General features: G+C 34.4%; 1 protein-coding gene across 2 annotated transcripts in view; it reads right to left on the bottom strand.

The window, feature by feature from the left end:
• The window catches only part of MICU2 (mitochondrial calcium uptake 2), a 162,992-nt gene that overhangs the window by 4,862 nt on the left and 133,994 nt on the right, over positions 1-24,136 (bottom strand). For both annotated transcript variants that reach the window (XM_074303671.1, XM_074303672.1), the window contains 3 exons: positions 5,080-5,177; positions 1,896-2,067; positions 995-1,103 (listed from right to left, as the gene is read on the bottom strand). In XM_074303671.1, coding sequence (XP_074159772.1) covers positions 995-1,103; positions 1,896-2,067; positions 5,080-5,177 — 379 coding nt within the window. The remainder of the gene's footprint in view (positions 1-994; positions 1,104-1,895; positions 2,068-5,079; positions 5,178-24,136) is intronic.

The raw sequence follows: 24,136 nt of genomic DNA, 5'->3' as shown, positions 1-24,136 counted from the left end.
GTTGCTAGTATTTTAAATTTTCATACCACCATGATGATCAAATTAATTCCAACTATAATTTGTATATTTGTAATTTGGAAAATATACTTGCACTTGGCCTAGATGGGGCTAAACTTACCTCTATCTTTCATATATTGCTTGATCCACTGCAACAGCTAGAGCTAAGCAATACATTGGATAGAACATTAGACCTAGAATCAGGAAGGCTTGAATTCCAGCCTTAGACACCTACTAACTAGCAATGTGACTCTGTTTCCCTTTATGCTTCTCTTTCCTCAATTGTAAAAGTGGAATCATAGCAACACCTACTGGCCAAGGTTGTTATAAAGATCAAATGGAGTAATATTTATAAAAGGGCTTAATACAATGTCTGGCACACAGTAGTTGATTAATAAATGCTTACTGTCTTTCCTACTCTTTAATCCAGTTCAATTTGTGTAGTCATGTCTTATGCTTTATATTATGACTTCAAAAAGGAATACTCATAAATATTTAAAATGGTCACTGTAAAAGTGACAAAATAGTTTCTTGCCATTTAAAATAAGTTTCAAACAAATATGTCCTGCTCTTGTTTTTAAGAAAAGTATAACCTCCCCCAAAGTGAGAGATCTCTAAAAGAAAATGAATGGTTTTGAAATAATAGAACCGATTTTTTTTAAAAGATAGAAAAATTTTTAAACTATAATAAAGTCAGGAAGATCTGAGTTCCAACCTTAGACACCTACCTACGATCTATGTGACTGTTTCCCTTTATGCTTCTCTTTCTTTAGTTATAAAATTGGAATCATAATAATATTTACTGCCCAAGATTGTTATGAAGATCAAATGAGGTAAAATTTATAAAAGGACTTAGCAGAAAAGTACATTCTTACAAACTGGATTAAAAGGTCAAGTATTCTGACTGACAAGTTTGTTTTTTTGAGAGAAATCATCTGGTTGAAATATGATTTAGAATGACATGAAATAAAAGTTTTCATGATTACATTTTACTTGCCTAGTTTAACAGGACGATGAGCTAAACGAAACATTTCCATTGTGATTGAAAAGTCTTCCAAGTGGGTTGCAAACTTGCAAAATGACTTGAATTCCTCCAAACTAATATTCTAAAAAAAAAAAAAAATCAGATTTAGTGAAATTTTGTAAATAGTTTAAGAATTTTCAGTCTTAGGAACAAATATAATTATTTTTAAAGATATATCAAATAAAGAAAAAGTATAAAAAGAAACGATTATACAAATGTATATCTCACAGCTGTTTTACAAACAAAAGTGCTTTATAAATGTAAGACCTAATTATAATTAAGTCTAATTCCTGTTATTTTAATAGTAGTGCCACCAACTGAAATAAAGAAATAACACCCCTATATGCCAGAGAGATCATTAATTTCTTTTCATATCTGTTTCTTGCCTTTTCACTCCCTTTTCCTACCCAAATGAGGATATTTTCATTTGCATATACAGTTCATTAGATTTTAAGAGTCCAATTAAAATAGTACTTTAAGAAAGTTAACAGGACAACTAGATGACGCAGTGGATAGAGCACTGGCCCTGGAGTCAGAAGGACCAGAGTTCAAATCTGGCCTCAGATATTTTCTGTGTGATGGTGGGCAAGTCACTGAACCCCAATTGCTTAGCAAAAAACAAAAAATAAATAAAATAAGAAAACCAATTTAGAGATTAAGTTAGGCAGATGTCATATTTTTGACAAATAAAAACATTTATATTTGCAAAATAAATAAAGAATAATTTGAATTTAAGAAAAAAATAGAACTTTTGATTATTGATATACATAAAGAATAAGTATAAAATCTGGATAACTTGATAGGAAATCTTAGAGAAATCAGCTTAATTATGACTGTTCCATTTCTATCACATAAATAAGTAAGTTATACTAACCTCTCCTGCTGACAACCTCTCTTTCACATTTTTCCAGTAAATATCTTTGTCTTCAGTGTCTGTGAAAAAGAGTAACCACTCTACAAAGTCTTCTTTCCTCATATAATTCAAACCTTTTGAAAACTGGAGGAATTCCATTTCTTGTACCTCTGTTTGCAGATTTTCCATAAATCTAGGCATAAAAATATAAAATTACAACATATAAAAATAATGAGTTGGGCACTCAGTTTTAGTACTAAGAGAAATTAGTTACAATTATAGCTATGCCACTAGTTATCTTTCCTTGTGCCAATATATTACCTCAATTTCTTTATCTTTTAAATAAAAGCCTGAATTAGATCATCTTGAAGGCCCCTTCAGATTCTAAATTCTATGAAAATGCTATTATTGTGTTATTTTCCAGTGTTTTGTTTAATAATTATATTATCATGGTGATTTCTAAGTCTTTGTGTACACTGCTATAAAAAACCAAGTTGATAAATATCAATCTCTGACAGTATATAGTTATTTTATATTTTAAAATGTTAATATTGTTGTTTTCCTTTTGGAAACATGACAAAATATATGTGTAAACTATATATTTTTCTACTCAAAGACAAGTTTTTGGTTTACAGGAACAGGGACTAATTATCAGAGCTATGATTATTTCATTCCAGTCTGTTTCATTTAACTAAGTTGTAGTAGCTTGACAATATTCTACTCCACTTATATATCATGCTTTATTTCAGCCATCTCCAAGCAACATCCTCATAATTTCTAATTCTTTGTCACTAAAAAAAAGGACCTTCTATAAATATATTTGCACATATAAGTAATTTTCCTTTTTTTTTTTTTTTTTTTTGGAGAGTGTGTTTGGAAGATTTGGGGGAGAATCTTACTGCTGAGTGAAAAGATAAGTACACTATAATGACTATTTGAGCATAGTTCCAAATTGTTTTCCAGAATGGCTGGATCAAGTTACAGCTCCAGGCATAAATATATTCTAAAATCTCTCATTTCTTTTGCTATAATCTTTGGATAGGTATAACATTGTTTTAATTTGCTAGATGGCACAAAAGATAGAGCATGGACCTGCAGTCAGGAAGTCCTGAGTTTAAATCCTACCTCTGAACTTAATAGCTGTATGACCCTAGACAATTACTTCTCTGTATTTCAGTTTTCTTATTTATAAAGTGGAAACTGTAACACCTACCTCAGAGTTGTTGCAAAGATCAAATGAAGTAACATTTGTAAAGTATTTTGCAAACTTTAACGCTATATAACTACTAGCTATTATTATAATGATGTTTCTATTAGTGATATAGAGCACTTTATAGATTCATTTGTTGATATCTTGGATTTCTTCCTTTGAAAACTTCCTGATCACTTCACCAGGTATCTATTGGGGAATGGCTCTTATTCTTATATATGTGAATCAATTTCTCATCTAGCTTAGGTTTGAGACTTGTGTCGGAGAAACTTTATGCAATAATTTTTTTTCTACTTCAGAGAGTCCCTCTTTTTCCTGTAGGATGTAGTTCAGGCCCCTTTTTTTTAATATGAAGCCTTTTCTCATCCCCCAACTGCTAGTGCCCTAACCCCAGTATTGCCTTCTCTTTGGATAGTTTTTGTGTATCTGTCTGTCTGTCTATCTATCTATCTATCTGTCTGTCTATACACATATCAACATATTTATTAGCTTTTTATAAACTGCATATATTTGTATATCTATTATTTGCTTTTTTCATTGGAATGAAAAGCAATATGACAAATCCTAATCTAACAGTGTTAATGAAATCAAACTTAGTTCTATCCTACCTTACACAATCACTGATACTCATTAAATCACAATGAACTGATCAAATAAGAGGCATCAAAATTATTTTCATATCTATAGGTAAAACACATGAACTATGGGTGAATACACTAGGTCAGTTGCTGATAATCTGAAATCATAAATGAATATTGAGAATACACGTAAAACAATAAATAGAAATCTTTTTGGGGGGGTGGGAAGAGAGGGATGCAATCAAGGGTAAGTGACTTATATAGGATCACATAGCTAGAGGTTGTCTGAGGCCACATTTAAACTCAGGTCTGTTTGTCTCCAGGGCTGGTGCTCTGTCCACTGTGCTGCCTAGCTGTCCTATAAAGCCAATCTTAATGTACACTTTTATAACTCTAAAACGGACCACAACAGACTTGGAAAGTATCTTAACAAAATTTTAAAATATAGGGCCTATTACCCTAAGGTATACTTATAGAAAGATAAACATATCCTTGTCAAAAAGGAGGATAAACATTTTAGGATCAACTGATAAAAAAGATAGGGAAATATATTTGGAAAAATAAATGATAACTGGTGAACAGCATTAGATTTGTTGAATGCAACTGAAAACCTATATAAAACAATGAAAATAAGATAATCATAACAGACTTCGTGAAGGTTTATAAAGAGCTTTACATATTTCACTTAGCTCCATTAATAAGCTCAAGTTAGGTATTATGAATATTATTATTCATATGTTATAGGAAACTAATTCAAAGAAGTTAAATGATTTCACAATATTCACAAGAGCTGAAGGTAGGCTGTGAATCTGGGTTTTCCTGACTCAGAGTCCAGGACTCTTACAACTACACAGTTTGGATTTTACATTATTCACAGAGAAGCTACTTTCTGCATTATTGTAATACTTGAACAAAAATTAAAAGGTACTGATTACTTATTGCCAGATACTTTATTTTACTATAATTTTAGATTTACTTTCTTAAAAGCAATAATTGTATTACAGAAAAGCTGATTAAATTAAAATTGTATCTATTCCATGAATTTTAGGAATTTCCTGTTTAAGGGAACACAACAGCCCCCTAATAGTTCTGTTTTGCCTTTTATTTTATATATATATATATAAGATTTTTTTAAAGCAGAGAATACACCTTCATTTTTGCTATTACTTTCTGAAGTGCCATAGTTTTTAAAAAATAAATTATTTTTTGTCAATTAAGGATTATTACATTCATGAATGTGATATTGTAGCTTTCAACTTTATATATTAAATTTTTAGGGATAAGTGCTACATAAATATACAAATATTATGTCATAGTACTGTGGTTTTATTAGTAACTAAATAGAAATAGTCATTTATTTATTAAAAATAATGATAATATATTTTATAACTCAAAAACTTTCTAAATGCATACAAACCTTCGAAATTCTTTATAACGAAGCTTCTTTTTTCCTCCTTTTCCAAAGAAGTATACCTGAAGAGTGGTATTAATTCCAGAATCTTCTTCTTTTGACTCCTATAATACCAAATTACTCATTTATTAATTATGAATACAAACTATTTTACAAATTCAAGTGAATTAAACAAGCATTTACAAAGTATCAAAGGTATGCACAGTTTTGTGCTTTAACAAAATATTCCCTAATTATAAAGAGTTTATATTAGTTTCATTAGTATGTGTGTTAGATGAAGGGAGGGAAACAATGAATATTCTTATAGGGATATAGTCCGGTTCTGATATAGTCCGGTTAGTACAGCGTGTGTGTGTGTGTGTGTGTGTGTGTGTGTGTGTGTGTGTGTGTGTGTGTGTGTCTGTCTGTCTGTCTGTCTCAATCTCTTTCTGTCTCTCTTAGTCTACCTGAAATTTATGGTCTCAGAGAGTGACTCAATGAGTGGGCCAGAGATGGGACTTGAGCCCCACTGGAGGCCAACTTTCTGACCACTCCCCTACTGCTACAAGCTCCCATTCCTATTTATGTTTTAAGTTGACACAGTGCTTTCCTTGTAACAACTTGTGAGGTATTCATGTATTCATATTCTCATTTTACATGGAAAAATGAAGGTCCTACCAGACAAATCTTGATCTTTAAGAAAACAGTAATAAGGTAATTGATCAGTTTACAACTAATCAAGAAGCATTTATTAAACACCTACAGTGTATCAGGCATTGGTGATACAACTAAAATGAAAGAAATAATACCTAGGAATTTACATAGTAAGAGGAATGACAAGAAGTACATATACAATAAGTACACAGAGAATAAATACATATAATGCACAAAACAAAGTGGTTATATACAAGTTAGTCTGGGATGAGGGCACTAGCAGGTGGAGGATCAGGAAAAGTTTATGTAGAAAGTGATGCCTGACCTAGTTGTACGAGATCTAAAACTATGTTATAAAGCAGGGGTCACCAAAACCATTTGGTATTGGCTAAGAAATAGACTAGTTGATCAGTGGAATAGGTTAGCTTCACAGGACAAGATAGTGAATAAAAATAGCAATCTAGTGTTTGACAAACCCAAAGACCCCAGCTTTTGGGATAAGAATTAACTATTTGGCAAAAACTGCTGGGAAAATTGGAAATTAGTATGGAAGAAACTAGGTACTGACCCACACTTAATACTGTACAACAAGATAAGTTTGAAATGGGTTCATGATCTAGACAAAAAAAAAATGAGATTATAAATAAATTAGAAGAACATAGGATAGTTTACCTCTCAGACTTGTGAAGGATTTAGGAATTAGTGACCAAAGAAGAACTAGAGATCATTATTGATCACAAAATAGATAATTTTGATTATATTAAGTTTTTGTACAAATAAAACTAATGCAGACAAGATTAGAAGGGACGCAATAAATTGGGAAAACCTTTTTACATTTAAAGGTTGTGAGAAAGGCCTCACTTCTAAATATAGAGAATTGACTCAAATTTATAAGAAATCAAGCCATTCTCCAATTGATAAATGGACAAAGGATACGAACAGACAATTTTCAGATGAAGAAATTGAAACTTTCTAGTCATATGAAAAGGTGCTTCAACTCACTATTGATCAGAGAAAATCCAACTATTCTGGAGAGCAGTTTGGAACTATGCTCAAAAAGTCATCCAACTGTGCATACCATTTGACCCAGAAGTGTTACTACTAGGCTTATATCCCAAAGAGATCTTAAAGGAGGAAAAGTGTATGTGCACAAATGTTTGTGGCAGCCCTTTACATAATGGCTAGAAACTGGAAACTGAATGGATGTCCATCAATTGGAGAATGGCTGAATAAATTATGGTATATGAATGTTATGGAATATTATTGTTCTTAAGAAATGACCAACAGGATGATTACAGAAAAGCCTGGAGAGACTTACATGAACTGATGCTGAGTGAAATGAGCAGAACCAGGAGATCATTATATACTTCAACAACAATACTATGTGATGATCAATTCTGATGGACGTGGCTCTCTTCAACATTGAGATGATTCAAACAAGTTCCAATTGTTCAGTAATGAAGAGAGTCCCAGAGAGAGGACTATGAGAAATGAATGTGGACCACAACATAGCATTTTCACTCATTTTGTACTTGCATTTTTGTTTTTCTTTTCAGTTTTTTTTCTTATTAGGTCCAATTTTTCTTGTGCAGCAAGATAACTGTGTAAATATGTATACATATATTGGATTTAACATATATTTTAACATATTTAACATGTATTGAACTGCCATCTAGGGGAGGAAGTGGGGGGAAGGAGGGGAAAATTTGGAATAAAAGGTTTTGCAAGGGTCAATGTTGAAAAATTACTCATACATATGTTTTGTAAATAAAAGCTATAATAATAATTTTTAAAAAAGTGATGCCTAAGTTGCATTTTAGCTGGACGCTAAGAAGAGAGATAAGAAGGGAATGCATTTTGGGTATGGAAGATGGCAATTGTAAAAGCAGAAATGGAAGATGAGAGTTTCTTCTATGAAGAAGAGGCAGAAGGCCAATTTGGCTGAATCACAGAATAGAAGTGGAAGGAGAGAGGCTAACAAGGCTGGAAAGATAGGATGGGGGCAGGTTATAGGAGACTTTAAAAGCTAAAGATTTAAGTTGATATTTTATCCTGAAGTGGGGAGAGTCATATGGCTAGAGCCAAGATTATGATAGATTGCTTTGGCTACAGGGTCTAGAACAAAGATATGGTAAAGATAGGTGGACAGGTAGTTGCAATTATCTAGGTTGAGGTGACAAAGGCTTGACTGAGGGGAATAGCTATGTGAGGGCAAAGGGGTCAACTAGAAAAATGGGGAGGTAGAAACAACCTGAGTAGGTCACTGATCAGATGTGGCAGCTTGCCTGACTCCTTCACTTCTTCTCCTAAAGACCAAGCACTTTGACTGATCCTGACTCTGACTGATCCTGAGGCCATCCAGAGAGCTAGCCCAGACATTATATATGTCACTTGGCTCATTAAAGATGAATCCTAGACTCTAGAGTTTGGAGCCTGAAGTCTTCCCTCTTCAATGTGCTACAGTAGAGAGACTCTGATCCCTCTCCCTCTGCCTTCCAATCCTTGCTTATCATTATCTCACTACCACACATTCAGCAAGGGTACCAATCTTGAGGAGAGCCATCACAATCACCATATGTTTATAGAACCATTATCACACTTTGAGTAGGTAATTAACCTTAAGTGCTCTGCTGTTTAAGATTCAAGTACACCTTTACAGAATTCCAGCCCTCTACAACATTTTGTTGAAACTTTGGAGTGGAAGGATTCAAGGGGTTGGGAATAAGGAATTGGGTGGTGAAGGCTTGGGGAACATGGTTTGAATGATGACCTGCAGAAGTTGAGTCATTGGGATGTGAAGGGCATGTCAATTATGAGAAGTTCATCACTGAGTAAAGGGCATCATTCCTCTTCCCACTGAAGTTTGGCGCTTTGGTTGGAAGCAAGTGCAATATGAGATGAGAGGCAGGTGGCCAGTTAGTCAGATGGGAGGTCTTGCTTCCCAAGTCCCCTTCCCTTCAAAGACTAGGGATTAGGCAGGAAAAGGGCACAACTAGAGAGGGGATTGGTGTCTGATCAGAGAAAGAATTCTCTTCCCCATAGTTCTCTTCTCATTCTTCCTGCAAAGAAGAGCTACAGAAGGAGGAAGAAGGCTTGAAGTTGGAAGGTAGATTGCTCCACTTTGTACCAGTTGGGAGATTGGTCTAGCAGGGAGAGGTGGAGTTTGTCTTGTGCTGACACAGATGGAAATCATTGTTTGAGGTATATAAAAGATGGAGCAACCAAATGACATAGAGGATAGAGGGCTGCCTCTATCCTCAGGAAGACATCTTCCTGAGTTCAAATCCATTCTCAAACACTCACTTAGCTGTGTGATCCTGGGCAACTCACTGAATCCTATTTGCCTTGGTTTCTCCATCTGTAAAATAAGTTGGAGAAGAAAATGGCAAACCACTTCGGTAATTTTGCCAAGAAAACCCCAAATGGGTTATGAAAAGCCTATCACCAAGGAAAGGAGATAATAAGAAAAAGAAGACAAAAGACACTCTGCCTGATCTCTTGCAGGAGGAATCCTTAGGCAGAAGACAAAAGGTACAAGATATTCTTGTGAGCTCTGAGGTCTTCTTACTTACAGAGGCTGGCTTTGAAGTGGCAGCAGATAGTTGCAGACTCCCTGTACAGGGGGAGTCCTTTCAGGCAAATGGAAAGATTCCTGGTTTGGCATCTAGAAAGGATTTTGCTCCATGGTCAGAATTTTCCTCTGTCCCTGTTATGATTTGTTATGATTTTTAAATTTTCTGCTAATTATTAATATGTACCCTTTCCATAATCCTTTCCCCTTTGCTTGCCTTGAAATCTCCCCTCTGGATCCATGGTTTCCCACTCTTTCAGGTGTTCATTGTCTCAAGGAACTCTAAGTCTCTTTCTTTTGAGGAAGAATGAGTGTTCTCTCCAAGTACAAAGTCTTTGCAGATTATAACCACTCTATGTTCTCCATCTCTTAAGAATTTCTCTCTTTGTCCAAAGGAGAATTTTTCAATTCAATTAAATAAACCTTTAGCACCTATTATATATCAGGCACTCCTACCGATGAAACAATAATTCTTCCTCTCTTCTTCTTCCCTTATTTCAGTCACTCCCTTTGCCAAATCATCCATTCTCCTGTATACTTCTTTTTGAAAAATTAAAGGTATTATTTTCCCTTCACTACTAACTTTGACTTGATAATCTGTTAAATCTTTTTTTCCTCCTCCTCCTTTTTGTCTTTCTCCCTTCTCATTCTACTACTTAGCCCTAAAAACACTGATTCACTTGTACACACAATGCTGTAAGAGTTATAATTATATTTCATTTCTGTTTCCATCATTTTTTATTCCACCCTTGTTTCCTTGTATACTTAAAAAAAATAAATCTCTTAATGATCTCTCTGTTGTTATCTTTGTTGTCTTAGTTGCTATATTTATTTACTTTTCTGGTATTTCTATTTGAAAAGCAAATAATGTGCTTAGATCTGGTGTTCTTTGTAGTAATGCTTCAAATGCTTTCTTTTCATTATACTGAACTAACCTTTTTTTTCATTTTTGGCTATGCTGAGTTTTGATGGTTATGTCATATTGGATTTCATTTTGAACTTTTGTTCTTTGGAACACTATTACATTCATTCCTCTTTCTGGTTTCTAATAGATACATAATGGTCATGTTACAGAAATTCTTTTTAATTAATATATTTCTGGATGGTTAATCTGCTTATGCTCAAGGGCTTTAATTATGTTTTCTTCAGTTTGTTCTTTGCCCCTCCCCTGCATTACTCATTTTCTGACTCCTTCCTTTTTTGTAGTTTTCCTGGAGATTGCATCTAAAAGCCATATCAACTTCCTCACATTCTGGACAATTCACATTTTACTAGCCTCAGTCTCTGTTCCAAGCAATTTTCAAGGGGAACAAAACTGACCATAGTTGGCCACCCTTTGCTTTATACAATATGCATATGGTGGATCCATGTATACTCTAGCATCCTGTCCCAGTTTCATCTGTTCCTCAGTTCTCTTGAAGGATACTGATGGGGCAGAGAGAGATGTCATATTGCAGTCTCATCCAGAGCTGTTTTCTGCAGCACTGGAAAAAGTGAAGTGGGGTAGGCAGAGGCAATTTCTACTACAAGTCTGTGGATTAGTATATGCAACCTTGCTAGAGCAAGGAAGCAAGGAAGAGGTAGCATTCTCTACCCAGTTCATTGAGTTTTAACCTCATTAGAATTATTGGTGTCTTAGGCAACAAAGACAGCTGAAATTGCTTTATCTCTTGCACCTAATTATTATTTTGGAGATATTTCAGAGATTGTATCAGAAAAAAAATCCAGTCATCCTCAAGCTTGTTGGTCATGTGATATTACTTTGAACGGGATTTCTCTATATTTTCTTCTTGATTTGTTATGTAAAAATACTTATGATTTTTGTGTATTTAACTTTGTATCCCAATATATTAAAGAAACTTAATTATTTCATTTAGTTTCTTTGCTGCTGCTTTCATGTTTTCTAAGTGAACCAATAAATCATTGGTAAATGAGGATACTTTAATCTCTTTACTGAATAACTTATGATTTTTTCTGGTCTAACTGCTAGCACTAGCAATTTCTAGAACTGGTTTTTAAAGGGAAAGTAAAGCATGCTGCTTTTATCTTTGAATATCCTGAAAATTTTTCTAGTTTTTCCCTTATAAACTTATACTATCTCTTAATTTTAGAGATATAATTATTATTTAAAATGGGCTTTTTGTGCTTAAAGTTTTTACAGTTTTAACATCTATCAATACTGTATTTTTGCAAGGTTTTTTTCTGTCTCTCTCTTTTTTTAATACCCAATGTACTGTATACTGTACTGTAGGTACTTAATCTATTGACTTTATCTGTTGAAATAATCATGTGTTTTTATGTGAATTATTTTTCCTAATATTGGGTATAATAAACTATGTTATTTTCTAGTTGTTGATTCATCTTTGCATTCCTAGCATAAACATAACATATTCAATAATCTTTTATATATTGCTATAGTCTTTTTTTGTTGTTGTTAGAATTATAGTTTCGTGCACTGATATTCATTTGTGAGGCTTTATGTAATAGTGGATAGAAAGCTATTTTTAGTCATTTGGTCCTAACATTTTGTCACCCAGATATGTGTATGGTACTTCCTCTCCTCTCTTAGTTTAACTAACAATGTTTTCTGAAAAACTTTCCAGGAATATTTTATTTGTGCTGTTTCTTACTTCTATCTCCTAGTCTATTCTTCTTCCTATTTGTTTACTTTAAGTGGAGCTTGAGACTCTCATAAAGACATACCAATTCATGAAGCAATCAGTGGTGGTAGTCACTCTGAGTCATGAAGTCAGTTACATTTCTAGCGATGACAAATTCAATCCTCTCCTAAGGCCTAGAGTCTTATTTCTGATCTATATATAGTAGCCTAACTACCCAAAGTACTGACTACACCTGGTAATTCATATCTCTTCTGTTGGAGTAGGATGCAGTTTTGATAAAAAACACAATTATTATATGGAGAATGAATTCTTCTACTGTGGGGATCATTCCCCCAACTGAACCCCATTATAAGGCTCTCATTTCTCTAAATGGAGTTTTCCTTACAATGATAAGTAGCATCTATCTAAAACCATCAGCAAGCATTATATGTAATGGGGATAAACTAGAAGCAGTCCCAGTAAGAAGAGGGGTGAAACAAGACGTCCCACTATCATCACTAATATTCAGAATTGTATTAGAAATTTTAACTTTAGCAATAAGAAAAGAAAAAGAAACTTAAGGAACTGAAATAGATAATGAGGAAATAAAATCATCACTCTTTGCAGATGATACAATGGCATGCTTATAGAATCCTAGAGAATCAGCTAAAAAACTACTAGAAACAATAACTTTAGCAAAGTTGCAGGATATAAAATAAACCCACATAAGTCATCTGTATTTCTATGTTACCAAAAGTCCAGCAACAAGGGATAAAGAAATCCCATTTAAAATAATTGGATAATATAAAATATTTGGGAATCTACCTGCCAAAGCAAAGCCAGGAACTATATGAATATAATTACAAAATACTTTTCACATAAATAAAATTAGATCTAAACAACTGGAAGAATATCAAGTGCTCATGGGTAGGCCAAGCTAATATAATAAAAATGACAATTCTACCTAATTTAATCTACTTATTCAGCGCTATACCAATCAAACTGCCAAGAAATAATTTTAGAGAGCTTGAAAAAATAATAACAAAATTCATCTGGAATAACAAAAGGTCAAGAATTTCAAAGGAATCAATGAAAAAAAAATGCAAAAGAAGATAGTCTAGCTGTGCCAGACCTGAAACTATTATAAAGAAGGGTCATAAAACTATTTGGTACTGGCTAAGAAATAAGAGAAGTGGATCAATGGAATAGGGTAGGTTGACAAGATACAACAGTAAATGACTACAGTAATCTCGTGTTTGATAAATCCAAAGATTCCAGTTTCTGGGATAAGAACTCACTATTTGATAAAAATTGCTGGGAAAACTGGAAAATTAGTATGGCAAAACAGTATACATACTGACCAATGCTTACATCCTATAATAAGGTCAAAATAGGTTCACAATTTATATATAAAGGATGATATTATAAGCATATTAGGAGAACAAGGGATTGTCTACCTCTCAGCTCTGTGGGGAAGGAAGGGATTATAGTCAAAGAAGAACTAGAAAATATTATGAAATAAAAATGGATAATTTTGATTATAAATGAAACCAATGGAATCAAGATTAGAAGTGAAGCAGAAAACTGGGGTTGTGGGAAGAGAAATGTTTACATCCAATGTTTCTGATAAAGGCCTCAATTCTAAAATATATAACTGACTAAAATTTATAAGCCATTCCCCAATTGACACATGGTCAAAGGCAATTTTCAGATGAAGAAATTAAAGCCATTTCTATTTATATGAAAAAATGTTCTAAATCACTATTGATTGGAGAAATACAAATACAAAAGACAATTCTGAGGTACCACTACACATGTCTCATAGAGGCTAAGATAACAAGAAAAGATAACAACAAATATTGAAGGGAATGTGGAAAAACACTCATTAATACACTGCTGGTGGAATTGTGAACTAATCCAACCATTCTGGAGATCAATTTGAAACCATGCCCAAAGGGCTATAAAACTGTGGATACCCTTTGACCTATCAGTGTCTCTACTGGGCTTATATCCCAAAGAGATCTTTAAAAAGAGGAAAGAACCCCCATGTGCAAAAATGTTTGTGGCAGCCCTTTTTGTAGTGGCCAGGAACTAGAAACTGAGTGGGTGCCCATCAGTTGGAGAATGTCTTGAATAAGTTATGGCATATGAATGAAATGGAATATTATTGTTCTATAAGAAACGAGCAGCAGGATGATTTCAGAGAGGCCTGGAGAAATTTACATGAACTGATGCTGAGTGAAATGAGCAGAACCAGGAGATCATTATACATGGCAACATCAATATTTTGTAACATTCTTCTTCCCCCCCCCCCCGAGGCAATTGGGTTTAAGTGACTTGCCCAGGGTCATACAACTAGGAAGTGTTAAATGTCCAAAGTCAGACTTGAACTCAGGGCTGGTGCTCTATCCACTGTGCCACCTAGCTGCCCCGGCAACATCAATATGAAACCAGTTCAATTCTGATGGACCTGGCTCTTTTCAACAATGAAGTGATTAAAGGCAATTCTAATAGACTTGTGATAGAAAGAGCCATCTGCATCTAAAGACAACTATGCAGATTGAAAGTGGATCAAAGCAAAGTATTTTCATCTTTTTTTTTTTTTTGGCTTGTTTTTTTCCCCCCTCTTCTTTTTTTCACTTTTTGATCTTACTTTTCTTGTGCAGCATGACAAATATGGAAATATATTTAACATATGCTACACTGCTTGCTATGGGGGGATATGAAGGAGGAAGAGGGATTTGCAACACAAGATTTTGAAGGGGTGAATAGTGAAAACTATCTTTGCATGTATTTTGATAAAATAAAAAGTGATTATATTTTTAATATATGTATATATGCAGTGTCTGGACTAGCTCTCTGGAGGAGCTCTATTTCTGTTTTTATCTACTGTGTCTCTTTTGTGTCTAAGTCCTCGTCTGTGACTCCTCTGTCTGAGCACTCACTCAAATCTGCTTATTTCAAGTCCTCTCAGCCCTTAAATACCTTCGTACAATTACATCACTACAGCACACTGAGCATGTGCCAACTGTAGAACCATTACATTACCATATCACACTGAATACTAAGTATATGTGAACTAGAGAACCATTATCTCATCAATCACACTAAGTAAATACCTTATTATAAGTATCTTTGCTTCAAGTATACTTTTCCAGAGTTCCAGCTCTCTACATATATATAAATACACACACACACACATACATATACACACACACACAGAGGCTCCTGTTTCTCACCTTACCCTCTCTATTCCCCAGTGAGGATAATCTTTAATGGCATCTTCTAACTTCCTTATCTAGGGCAATAAGCCTTCTCTCCCATTACAGTCCCTGTCTTCACTTTTTTACTTTACCATCCCTTTAAGTTTGCTGAGAGAATTATCCCTTTTCTTCTCACCTCTAGGCCAGATGGGAGTGCATCTCCAAGACTTCCCTGTCTCCTGCCTTTCCTCTTGCTACTCAAGCAACTTCCCAAGAGACACTGATAAAACTACTAAAGAAAGATCAGATGTAGTGCAATGAATATTAATTTGGCTCTTCTAATTTTTGATTCTTTATGACTGTTTTAATTAATTAGCCTCTTAAATACTTTTCATCCCTTGAGAATCCCTCTGGTTTTTAAAAAACAATTGATCGTTAAAATTTTTCATTCTTTAAACTATAGTTTAGAAACATGATAGTAATAATTTCATTGCTTAGTGTTTTCTAGACAAGTGTTTTTGTTTATTTATCTGTCTTATATTTCTATATTTCACCATTAGAACAGTCTGCTCATGTGTTGCCCTGCTCCTTTTCTCCTCTAAAGAATGTTTCAGGGGCAGCTAGGTAGTGCAATAGATAGAGTACCAGTCCTGAAGTCGGGAGGACCTGTGTTCATATATGACCTCAGACACTTAACATTTTCTGGCTGTGTGACCCTGGGCCAGTCACTTAACCAACTGCCTCTGCAAAAAAAAAAAAAACCAAAAAAACCAAAAAACAAAACAACAACAAAAAAAAACCAACCAGCTTCAAATGTCCTTTATTGAAAGTCTGTCTATTTTTATGTAACAACTAGCATTTATTTAGCACTTTAACATCTGAAAAACATCTGTATGTAAAATTATATAATTTTATCCTTACAATAAACTTGCAAAGCAGGGGCTATTAGCTTCATTTTATAGATGAGGAAATAAGAGAAAGACAGATTTGCCCAGCTTCATACAGCTAGTATATGTCTGAGGCAGGATTAAGTTCAGTTTTTCAGAATGTTATTTTAGGTTGTCTTTTGAGTTCCTTTGCTTTTTGAAACAGTGTATTTTGATCTTTTCTCTAATTTCTCATGGCCATGGAACAATCCTAGCAATTTGAATTGATGCCGCATCATAACTTAAGTTCTTTATCTTTAATGCTTAAAAATTTTGTTTGGCACTTAAATTCTGAAATTTAATTACTGCATGACTTGGAGTTTCAAGCAAAGGGATTTTCTCTGATGTTAATCTATGGATTTGATCAATCATCATTTTCTTATATGTATACAAAAGCTCTGGGAAGTTTTCTTCTATTATTGACTAATACTATTCTCATTTCTGAGTTTATTATGTTCTACTGGGAAATGATTCTTAAGTTCTTTCTATAGATATATTTTCAAGATCTACTGCTATGACTTAGCATAGTTTAGAATTTGTGCATGCTATCAAAGTTGCTTTTCTTTTTCTTCAGCCAAATTTTCTTCTTTCATATTTGAGTTCCAAACCTATCATTTTCTTTTTCAGAGTTTCTATCACTTTAGGGAGATTCTTAATTATTTATTCTAAGTTGTTTACTTTGCAGTTGTTTTTATTAGATTTAGGAGCTGATTTCTGACATAATGTCCATGCTAATACCTTGTTTTAGAAGTTTAATAGATTTTAAAAACCATTCTGGAGGTTTTTTTAACTGTTGTTTTTTAGTCTTTGGGAAAGCTGCCAATTATTTTTTGTTGAGGACTTCTGGTTTATTTTCCTGCATGGTAAAATACTTATTCAATATGTTAAATCATTTTTGTACATTTCTCTTCATTTTCCCTCCTTTTTTATGAGTTATTTTTTGGAGCTAGGCTTATACTTAACCTTACACTTTTATATACTTAACTCATATTTATTCCTTTGTAGTTTTTGTCTTTCAAATTTTCTGTAATATTCCTAGAATTTCTCTCGGACTTCTTCCCTCATTCTTTGTCTCCTACATTTCCATTGCAATATGGCACATCTTTCCTTTGCATGGATCCCTGAGCTTGGGATGGGGTGGGGGAAAGGAATATGCATTTATATATAGAGAGCTTCCAAAGTGTCAAGCACAGTGCTAAATGCTTTATAATTATTACCTCATTTAATCCTCAAAACAGCCCTGAGAGATAGGTGCTACTATTAAATTCCCCATTTTATAGAGGAGGAAACTAAGGCAAATGAAAATAAAGTGACTTGCTCAGTATTACACAATGCTAGTAAATATATGAGTTCATACATGAACTGAGCTATTCCTGACTCCAGAGCTAGCACTATATCCATTGTGCCAATTAGTTGCCTCTGCATGGGCATTGCTACATTCTTTGAATTGGAATGGAGGACATGAAATCATAGCCTTATAACTTGAGGGTGTTTTAGAGATCATCTTGTCCAATATTCTCACATTATAGAAGAAGAAATTAAGCCTGAGAGAAGTTAAGTGATCTGTTCAAGACTACATGGGTAGTAAATAATAGAGCCAGGATTTGAATCTAGATTGTTTGACTCCAAATATAGTATCTTTTGCCAATTCCATCCTATTATATGCTTTGAATTTATTTGCCTGTGTCCTGTGCTGTTGTGATGTGAAATACTAGTTACCAATAATTTTTTCTGTATTACCCTTTTTGGGATGGAAGGAAGAAAAGAACAGCTTGTGAATTAACCATTATTTCACCTAGATAGTACAAGATGAATATAAAGCATTCTCTGTGCTGTCTAGGTTACCAAAAAAAGGTTCTGTGCATTATTATTGTTATTGCTTTATCTTTCATTTTGGAAGAGGAGCGTGACATGACACTAAGGAGGTGATGCTACAACATGCAAATAAATTGGATTTAAGTGAGAACAGGCTGTGCAAAGTCACCAGCTTTACTTTCTCTTCTAGAGACATCTGGGCCCAGTGACAAAATATAGATCTGGAAAACTGGAGGCGGCCCTAGATGTAGTAGGAGACCTTAACCTTTTTAAGTTAAAGTTTTTAACAGATTTTAGTTTGACTGAGGCAATGCCCAATCAGTGCTTGATGCAGAGAATGCCTCTTTTACCCAGCTAAAAAAAAACAAACTACAAACCAGTCTGAAAAGGGAAGATCCTCAGGGTTTCTGGCCAAAACAGATGTGTCCTAAAATAAGTCCTTATAGGCTGGTGACAGAGTATAGCTGTCCCCTAAGGACATCTAATCTGACCATTTTTCCCAGAGACTGGAAACTAGAGCTATTAATCCCTTTCATATCAACACAAGAAATAAGTATCAGTGCTTGTCCAAATGAAACTCTCTCAATAAGTGTGAAAACATTCCAAGTCTTTAAGGACCTTACTCTAGAAAAGGACCTTACTTACTTGGGATATAAAGTACTTTGAACTTCTTGAAATATGATTGGTCAGGCTTGTTAAGAGTAATGGGTTAAGAAGTGTTTATAGTTCAGGTAATGCTAGATACTAGATTTATTCACTATAGACAAGGGTATATACTAGTCAGTCTGGAGAGTTATAAGGCTTGGGTGATTAGGAAGCTATTAGTGCATTTGGTAGGAATAATGAAGATGACAGGATAACTTTTAAAATGTTCTTATATTGGATGATTCTATGCCAAGTAACATCTGTAAATAAATATTTTCAATTAATTGCCACATTTTCACCCTAATTTATTTTTTTCTAAAGAGCCTATGAAAAAGTTTGCATCTTTAAAGTTATTAAAGGTAAGAAGCCCCATAAAAATATAATGGTTAGGTAAAAAATGTTTAAAAGATATTTTGGCTCTTCAAATTTCTTTTATTTACTTTTATTTTTAGTTATCATTAATCCTTTTGTGTTTGATTAATTGGAGAAAATATTACATAAAATCAAAGAAAATATATTCACCAGTGAAAAATCTTTTCCAACAGAAAGAGCAAGGAAAACTTGGAAACATCTGTGCTGTCAAGAATAGACTGAAAAACAATACCCATGGTAATTAAAAATGAATTTTTGGTAAAACTACAGCTGTATTTAGTTTTATACTCAATAATCTTAAAATCTAATCTAATTACAAGAGTATTTAAAACATGTTCTATCAGTGTGTGCTCTTGGCATATGGAGAATATAAAAATTAGAAACTTTTTTTCTTAAGTGAGTTCAGCAGGAACATTCTCTTTAGAGAATTGTGGATTTGCAGTACAATGAATATTCTTTATATTGAAAAGTTTATTATAAGACAAAAGCACTAGGCAAGACAGTTTAGTGGAAAAGCAATACATTTAAAATTAGATGACTTGGATACAAATCCCAGGTCTGATACATACTATGTGGGCTTTGTGTTCAGTTATTCAGTCATGTCTGACTCTTCATAATCTTGTGGACCATAGCATTCAAGGTCCTTCTGTTCTCCACTGTGTCCTGAAGTGTATCTAATAATTTCATTGCTTAGTGTTTTCTAGACAAGTGTGTTTGTTTATTTATCTGTCTTATATTTCTATATTTCACCATTAGAACAGTCTTCTCATGTGTTGCCTTGCTCCCTTTCTCCTCTAAAGAATGTTTCAGGGGCAGCTAGGTAGTGCAATAGATAAGAGTACCAGTCCTGAAGTCGGGAGGACCTGTGTTCAAATATGACCTTAGATGCTTAACATTTTCTGGCTATGTGACTCTGGGCCAGTCACTTAACCCCAATTGCCTCAGCAAAAAAAAAAAAAAAAAAAAAAAAAAAGCTTCAAATATCCTTTGTTGAAGGTCTGTCTTTTTTATGTAACAACTAGCATTTATTTAGCACTTTAATATCTGAAAAACATCTGTACATAAAACATCTGAAGTGTTTGTTGCTTCCATGACACTATCTATTCATCTCATCCTTTGTCAATCTTTTGTCCTTTTGCTTTCAACCTTTCCCAATATCAGGGTATTTTCCAATAAGTCCTGCCTTCTCATTATGTGATCAAACTATTTTAGCTTCTTAACACCTGGGACAATTACTTATATTTTTCGCACATATTTTTCTAAGTCTTAGTTTCCTTATTTTTAAGATGCACAGTTCATACTAGTTGGTTTCTGAGGACATAAAGCTTTAAATACTCTAGCTGTCTTCCCTTTCACAGTGAAACTCCTTGAAAAAAGATGTTTATACTTAGTAACTTGAATTCTATTCAGTCTTTAGTCTCTTGCAATCTGATTTCCAACCTCATCATTCAATTGAAATTATTCTTTCCAAAGTCAAATCGCCTAATACTGAACAGCCTTTTTTCAGATATCTTTCTTGACCTCTTTGCAGCATCTGACACTGTTGATCACCTTTTCCTCTTGGAAATATTTTTCTCTTGATTTTCCTGACTCATTTGATTTTGTTTCTCCTTCTTCCTGTTAGACTGCTCCTTCTAGTCTCTGCTGAATAATCATCCATACCCCACTTTTCCCTGTGCTTGTTCTTCTTTTGTTATCCTCTTCTTTCTCTTTCATCAATTAACAAGTGTTTATTAAGTGTCAATTATGTACCAGGCTCTGTGTTAGACAATGGGAACAAAGACACAAGAATGAAATACTTCCTATTCTTACTTAAGGAGATTATATTCTATAGGTGAACACAGTATGGATTATATATAATATGAGCTAAATACCAAAGGGTAGAATAATTCAGAGAAAAAGGGTATGTGCTGAATGGAAAGATACAAAATTAATAAAACAAGATTCCTCTCTTGGTAACAAGGAAAGACAATTTTTCTAATGATGGTTGATATAATATTTGAGATGTCTTACAACATTTTTTGTTTGTTTCATCAGCAAGCAGGATGATAAAGAGTGGGCCAAAGGTGGCAAAATAAAAGACTGAGGATTCAAAGAAATATGATTGGATAGAAAGCGATTGTTTCCTGTAGGAATAGGAGTTAGTAAAACTCTACTAAAAGGCAGGACTCAAAGCAAATGGGGAAGTATATAATTTCTAAAAATATTTTTTACTATCACAAGGTAGAATTAGAAAGGAGCAAATAAGTGATTAAATTAATCATAATATGAAGTTTTGAAACCAAAGGTATAACAGGGTCAGTATGTAGCAACATCTTTATTTCTGAGAGAGGAGCTGAGGGTGTGAAAGGATGTATGCTGACTCAAATATGACATATTTTATAATGAGATTTCTTTATTTCTCTGAAGAAAAAAAATCAGGAATACCTTACAAAAGTAATCAAAATTACCCTATTTTTTTTTTATTACATCTATTGTTTAGATGGTTGAGGAGTGGGATGTCTGTGGGTTGGGCACAAAATCTCCACAAGCAGAACTTTCTTAGTAAACTGAAAGGAGAGCTCTGCCCTCTGACATCTTACTATATTCCCTTAAAAAGACATTGTATAAGTGGCCATCCCATCCAACAATGAGTATCTCTTTTCTCATCCTTATAATTATATTGGCCAGGGAGGAAGAATAGCCATACTTCTTTCGTATTGCCACTTTCTGATTTTCACTCAGCTACCTCTCCTTTTTATGGTTCAGTACATCTGACTATTATCACTTTAGTCTGATTAAGATTGTATGACTGTTGGCCATTCTCCCTTTCTAAAGGAGTTTAGTATGTGGCTCAGTGTCTTCCTCTTTGTTCCTATATACTTGGTATTTCAATATTAATACCGATAATGATCCTTCAAGCACTCTGGATTCCCAGCTCACTGACTGCCTTGACTAGATTTGAACTCGGATCCTCCTGAATTCAGGGCTGATGCTCTATCCACTGCGCCACCTAGCTGCCCCCTTGACTAGTATTTTCAATCTACTTTAGCCACACCTAGGGATGGTCACCTTTATTCCTAAGTACTCTACCTCCATGATCTAGAACTCTAATTCTAACTTATCATTCCACACCTGCCTTTGCCTAATGTCTGTGCAGTGGATAAAGTGCTAAGCCCTAAATTGGGAAGGCCTAACTTCAAATCTGGCTTCAAACACTTAGTATGACCCTAGGCAAAGCATTAAATCTGTTTGCCATAGTTTTTTCTTTTTTCTTTTTTTTTCAATTGTAAAATGGGGATAGTGGGGGCAGCTAGGTGGCGCAGTGGATAGAGCACCAGCCTTGAATTCAGGAGGATTTGAGTTCAAATCTGGTCTCAGACACTTAACACTTCCTAGCTGTGTGACCCTGGGCAAGTCACTTAACCCCAGCCTCAGGGGGGAAAATGGGGATAGTAATAGCACTTGCTTCACAGAATTATTGTGAGGATCAAATAAGATAATATTTTTAAAGTGCTTAGCATAGTACCTGGCACATAGTAGTGCTATGTAAATCCTTACACTCCCCTACTCCATTTTTCCCTTCTCCCCCAAACTTTACTATGTCCTCATGGCAATTTTTAGGCATTCTATACCTTCATGTATTCCAGGCCAATTAGTCAGTAAAATAGCATTAATTGCCTCCTATGTGCTAAGCACTATGCTAAGCACCAGGGATACGAAGGAAGGCAAACCCCACAAACGTCAAACTCCAGTTCCAGATTAGAAAGATAATTTAGTGACTACCACCACCCATTTGGCCTCACCTTCTTCCCTCTGTAATCTTGACCATAGGAGCACATATCTGAATTCCAAGAGACCTAAGAAACTGTTTGGTCCAATCCTCTGATTTTAGAGATGAGAAAAATGTGGTCCATGAAGGTTAAGGGATTTTTGTTCAAGGCCTCACAGGTTATAAGTATAAGAGAGGCTGTATCTGAAAACCAGATCCTTTGATTCTGAAAATATTGATTTTTATATTATGTCACAATATGTCCTCTAAATTTCCCTATTTCTGGAGAGGTTACCCAGTCTGTAATTTCACTTATCCTTGTTCCCTCAGCCCTCATATCCAATCAGTTGTTAGTTCTTGTTACCTTTACATTGACAACAGATCTCATATCTTTGTCCTCTCCCCTTAAATGACCACTATCCAAGAGACCTTTTTCTATAATGAAGAATATATGACTAATCAGTTCAAGAGGGCAGCTAGTGTAACAGTGGACAGAGTGCCAGGCTGGAGTCAGAAAGACCCAAGTTCAAATCTGACCACAGATACTTACTAGTTGTGTGATCCTGGACAAGTCATTTAATCCTGTTTGCCTCAGTTTGTTTATCTGTAAAAAGGATCTAGAAAATAAAATGGCAAAATACTCCAATATATCTGCCAAGAAAACCCCTAAAAGGGGTCACAAATAATTGGACATGAATGAGATAAAGTGAGATCTTTCAAGACAGTTTTGACCTTCCCATGACACAATCTCCTCCCTATTTCAGTCAAATATGGGCCACTCTGTACTTATTGGTCAAGTTCAATTTCGTGGATAGTTCTAGAGTTTAGAATGTAAGACTTTCAGCCAATGAGGATGAGGGTCAGTGGTGGGAGGGGGTGTTTTGTGATAGGGATTAAAGGTGCTGATCCTGCCCACAGGAGGCGCTTCCTGCTTCCTCTCTTCCATTGTCTGCTCAAGGGGTGGGACGCCCTTCTCTGGAGAATGTACAATAAACTTTGCTTTTCTCTAGAGATCTCCCCAGCTTTTTTTTTATTAAATGGTGTTCCCTCACCATTTCCGTGCCACACAGACACAATCGAGAATAATTAAATATCAATTCAATATGTTCCAAAGTCATCTAACTGAATGTTACTGAATTCACACTCTTCCATTTTATCCAAAATGATATCTAAAGTTTAATACAACGTATACAGCACTATGTTAGATGCTTAAGAAAGCACAATTGCTTAACATCTGAGGAAGTTATAATCATATATGCATCATGTGCATATATGCACAGACATATATCTTTGAATAAGACACAGTTTGTACCATTATGGAGCTTATGGCATAAGTGGAGGAAAGATGAAATATGTTACATATATTTTAAAAATCCACAATAAGTTATTGCTCTGTAAGAAATGACCAGCAGGAGGAATACAGAGAGGCTTGGAGAGACTTAAATCAACTGTTGCTGAGTGAAATGAGCAGAACCAGAAGATCACTATACACTTCAACAACAATACTGTATGAGGATGTATTCTGATGGAAGTGGAAATCTTCAACA

The sequence above is a fragment of the Sminthopsis crassicaudata genome, chromosome 3, assembly GCF_048593235.1.
Source record: "Sminthopsis crassicaudata isolate SCR6 chromosome 3, ASM4859323v1, whole genome shotgun sequence".
NCBI lineage: Eukaryota > Metazoa > Chordata > Mammalia > Dasyuromorphia > Dasyuridae > Sminthopsis > Sminthopsis crassicaudata.
This window is presented reverse-complemented; position numbering and strand designations above follow the sequence as displayed.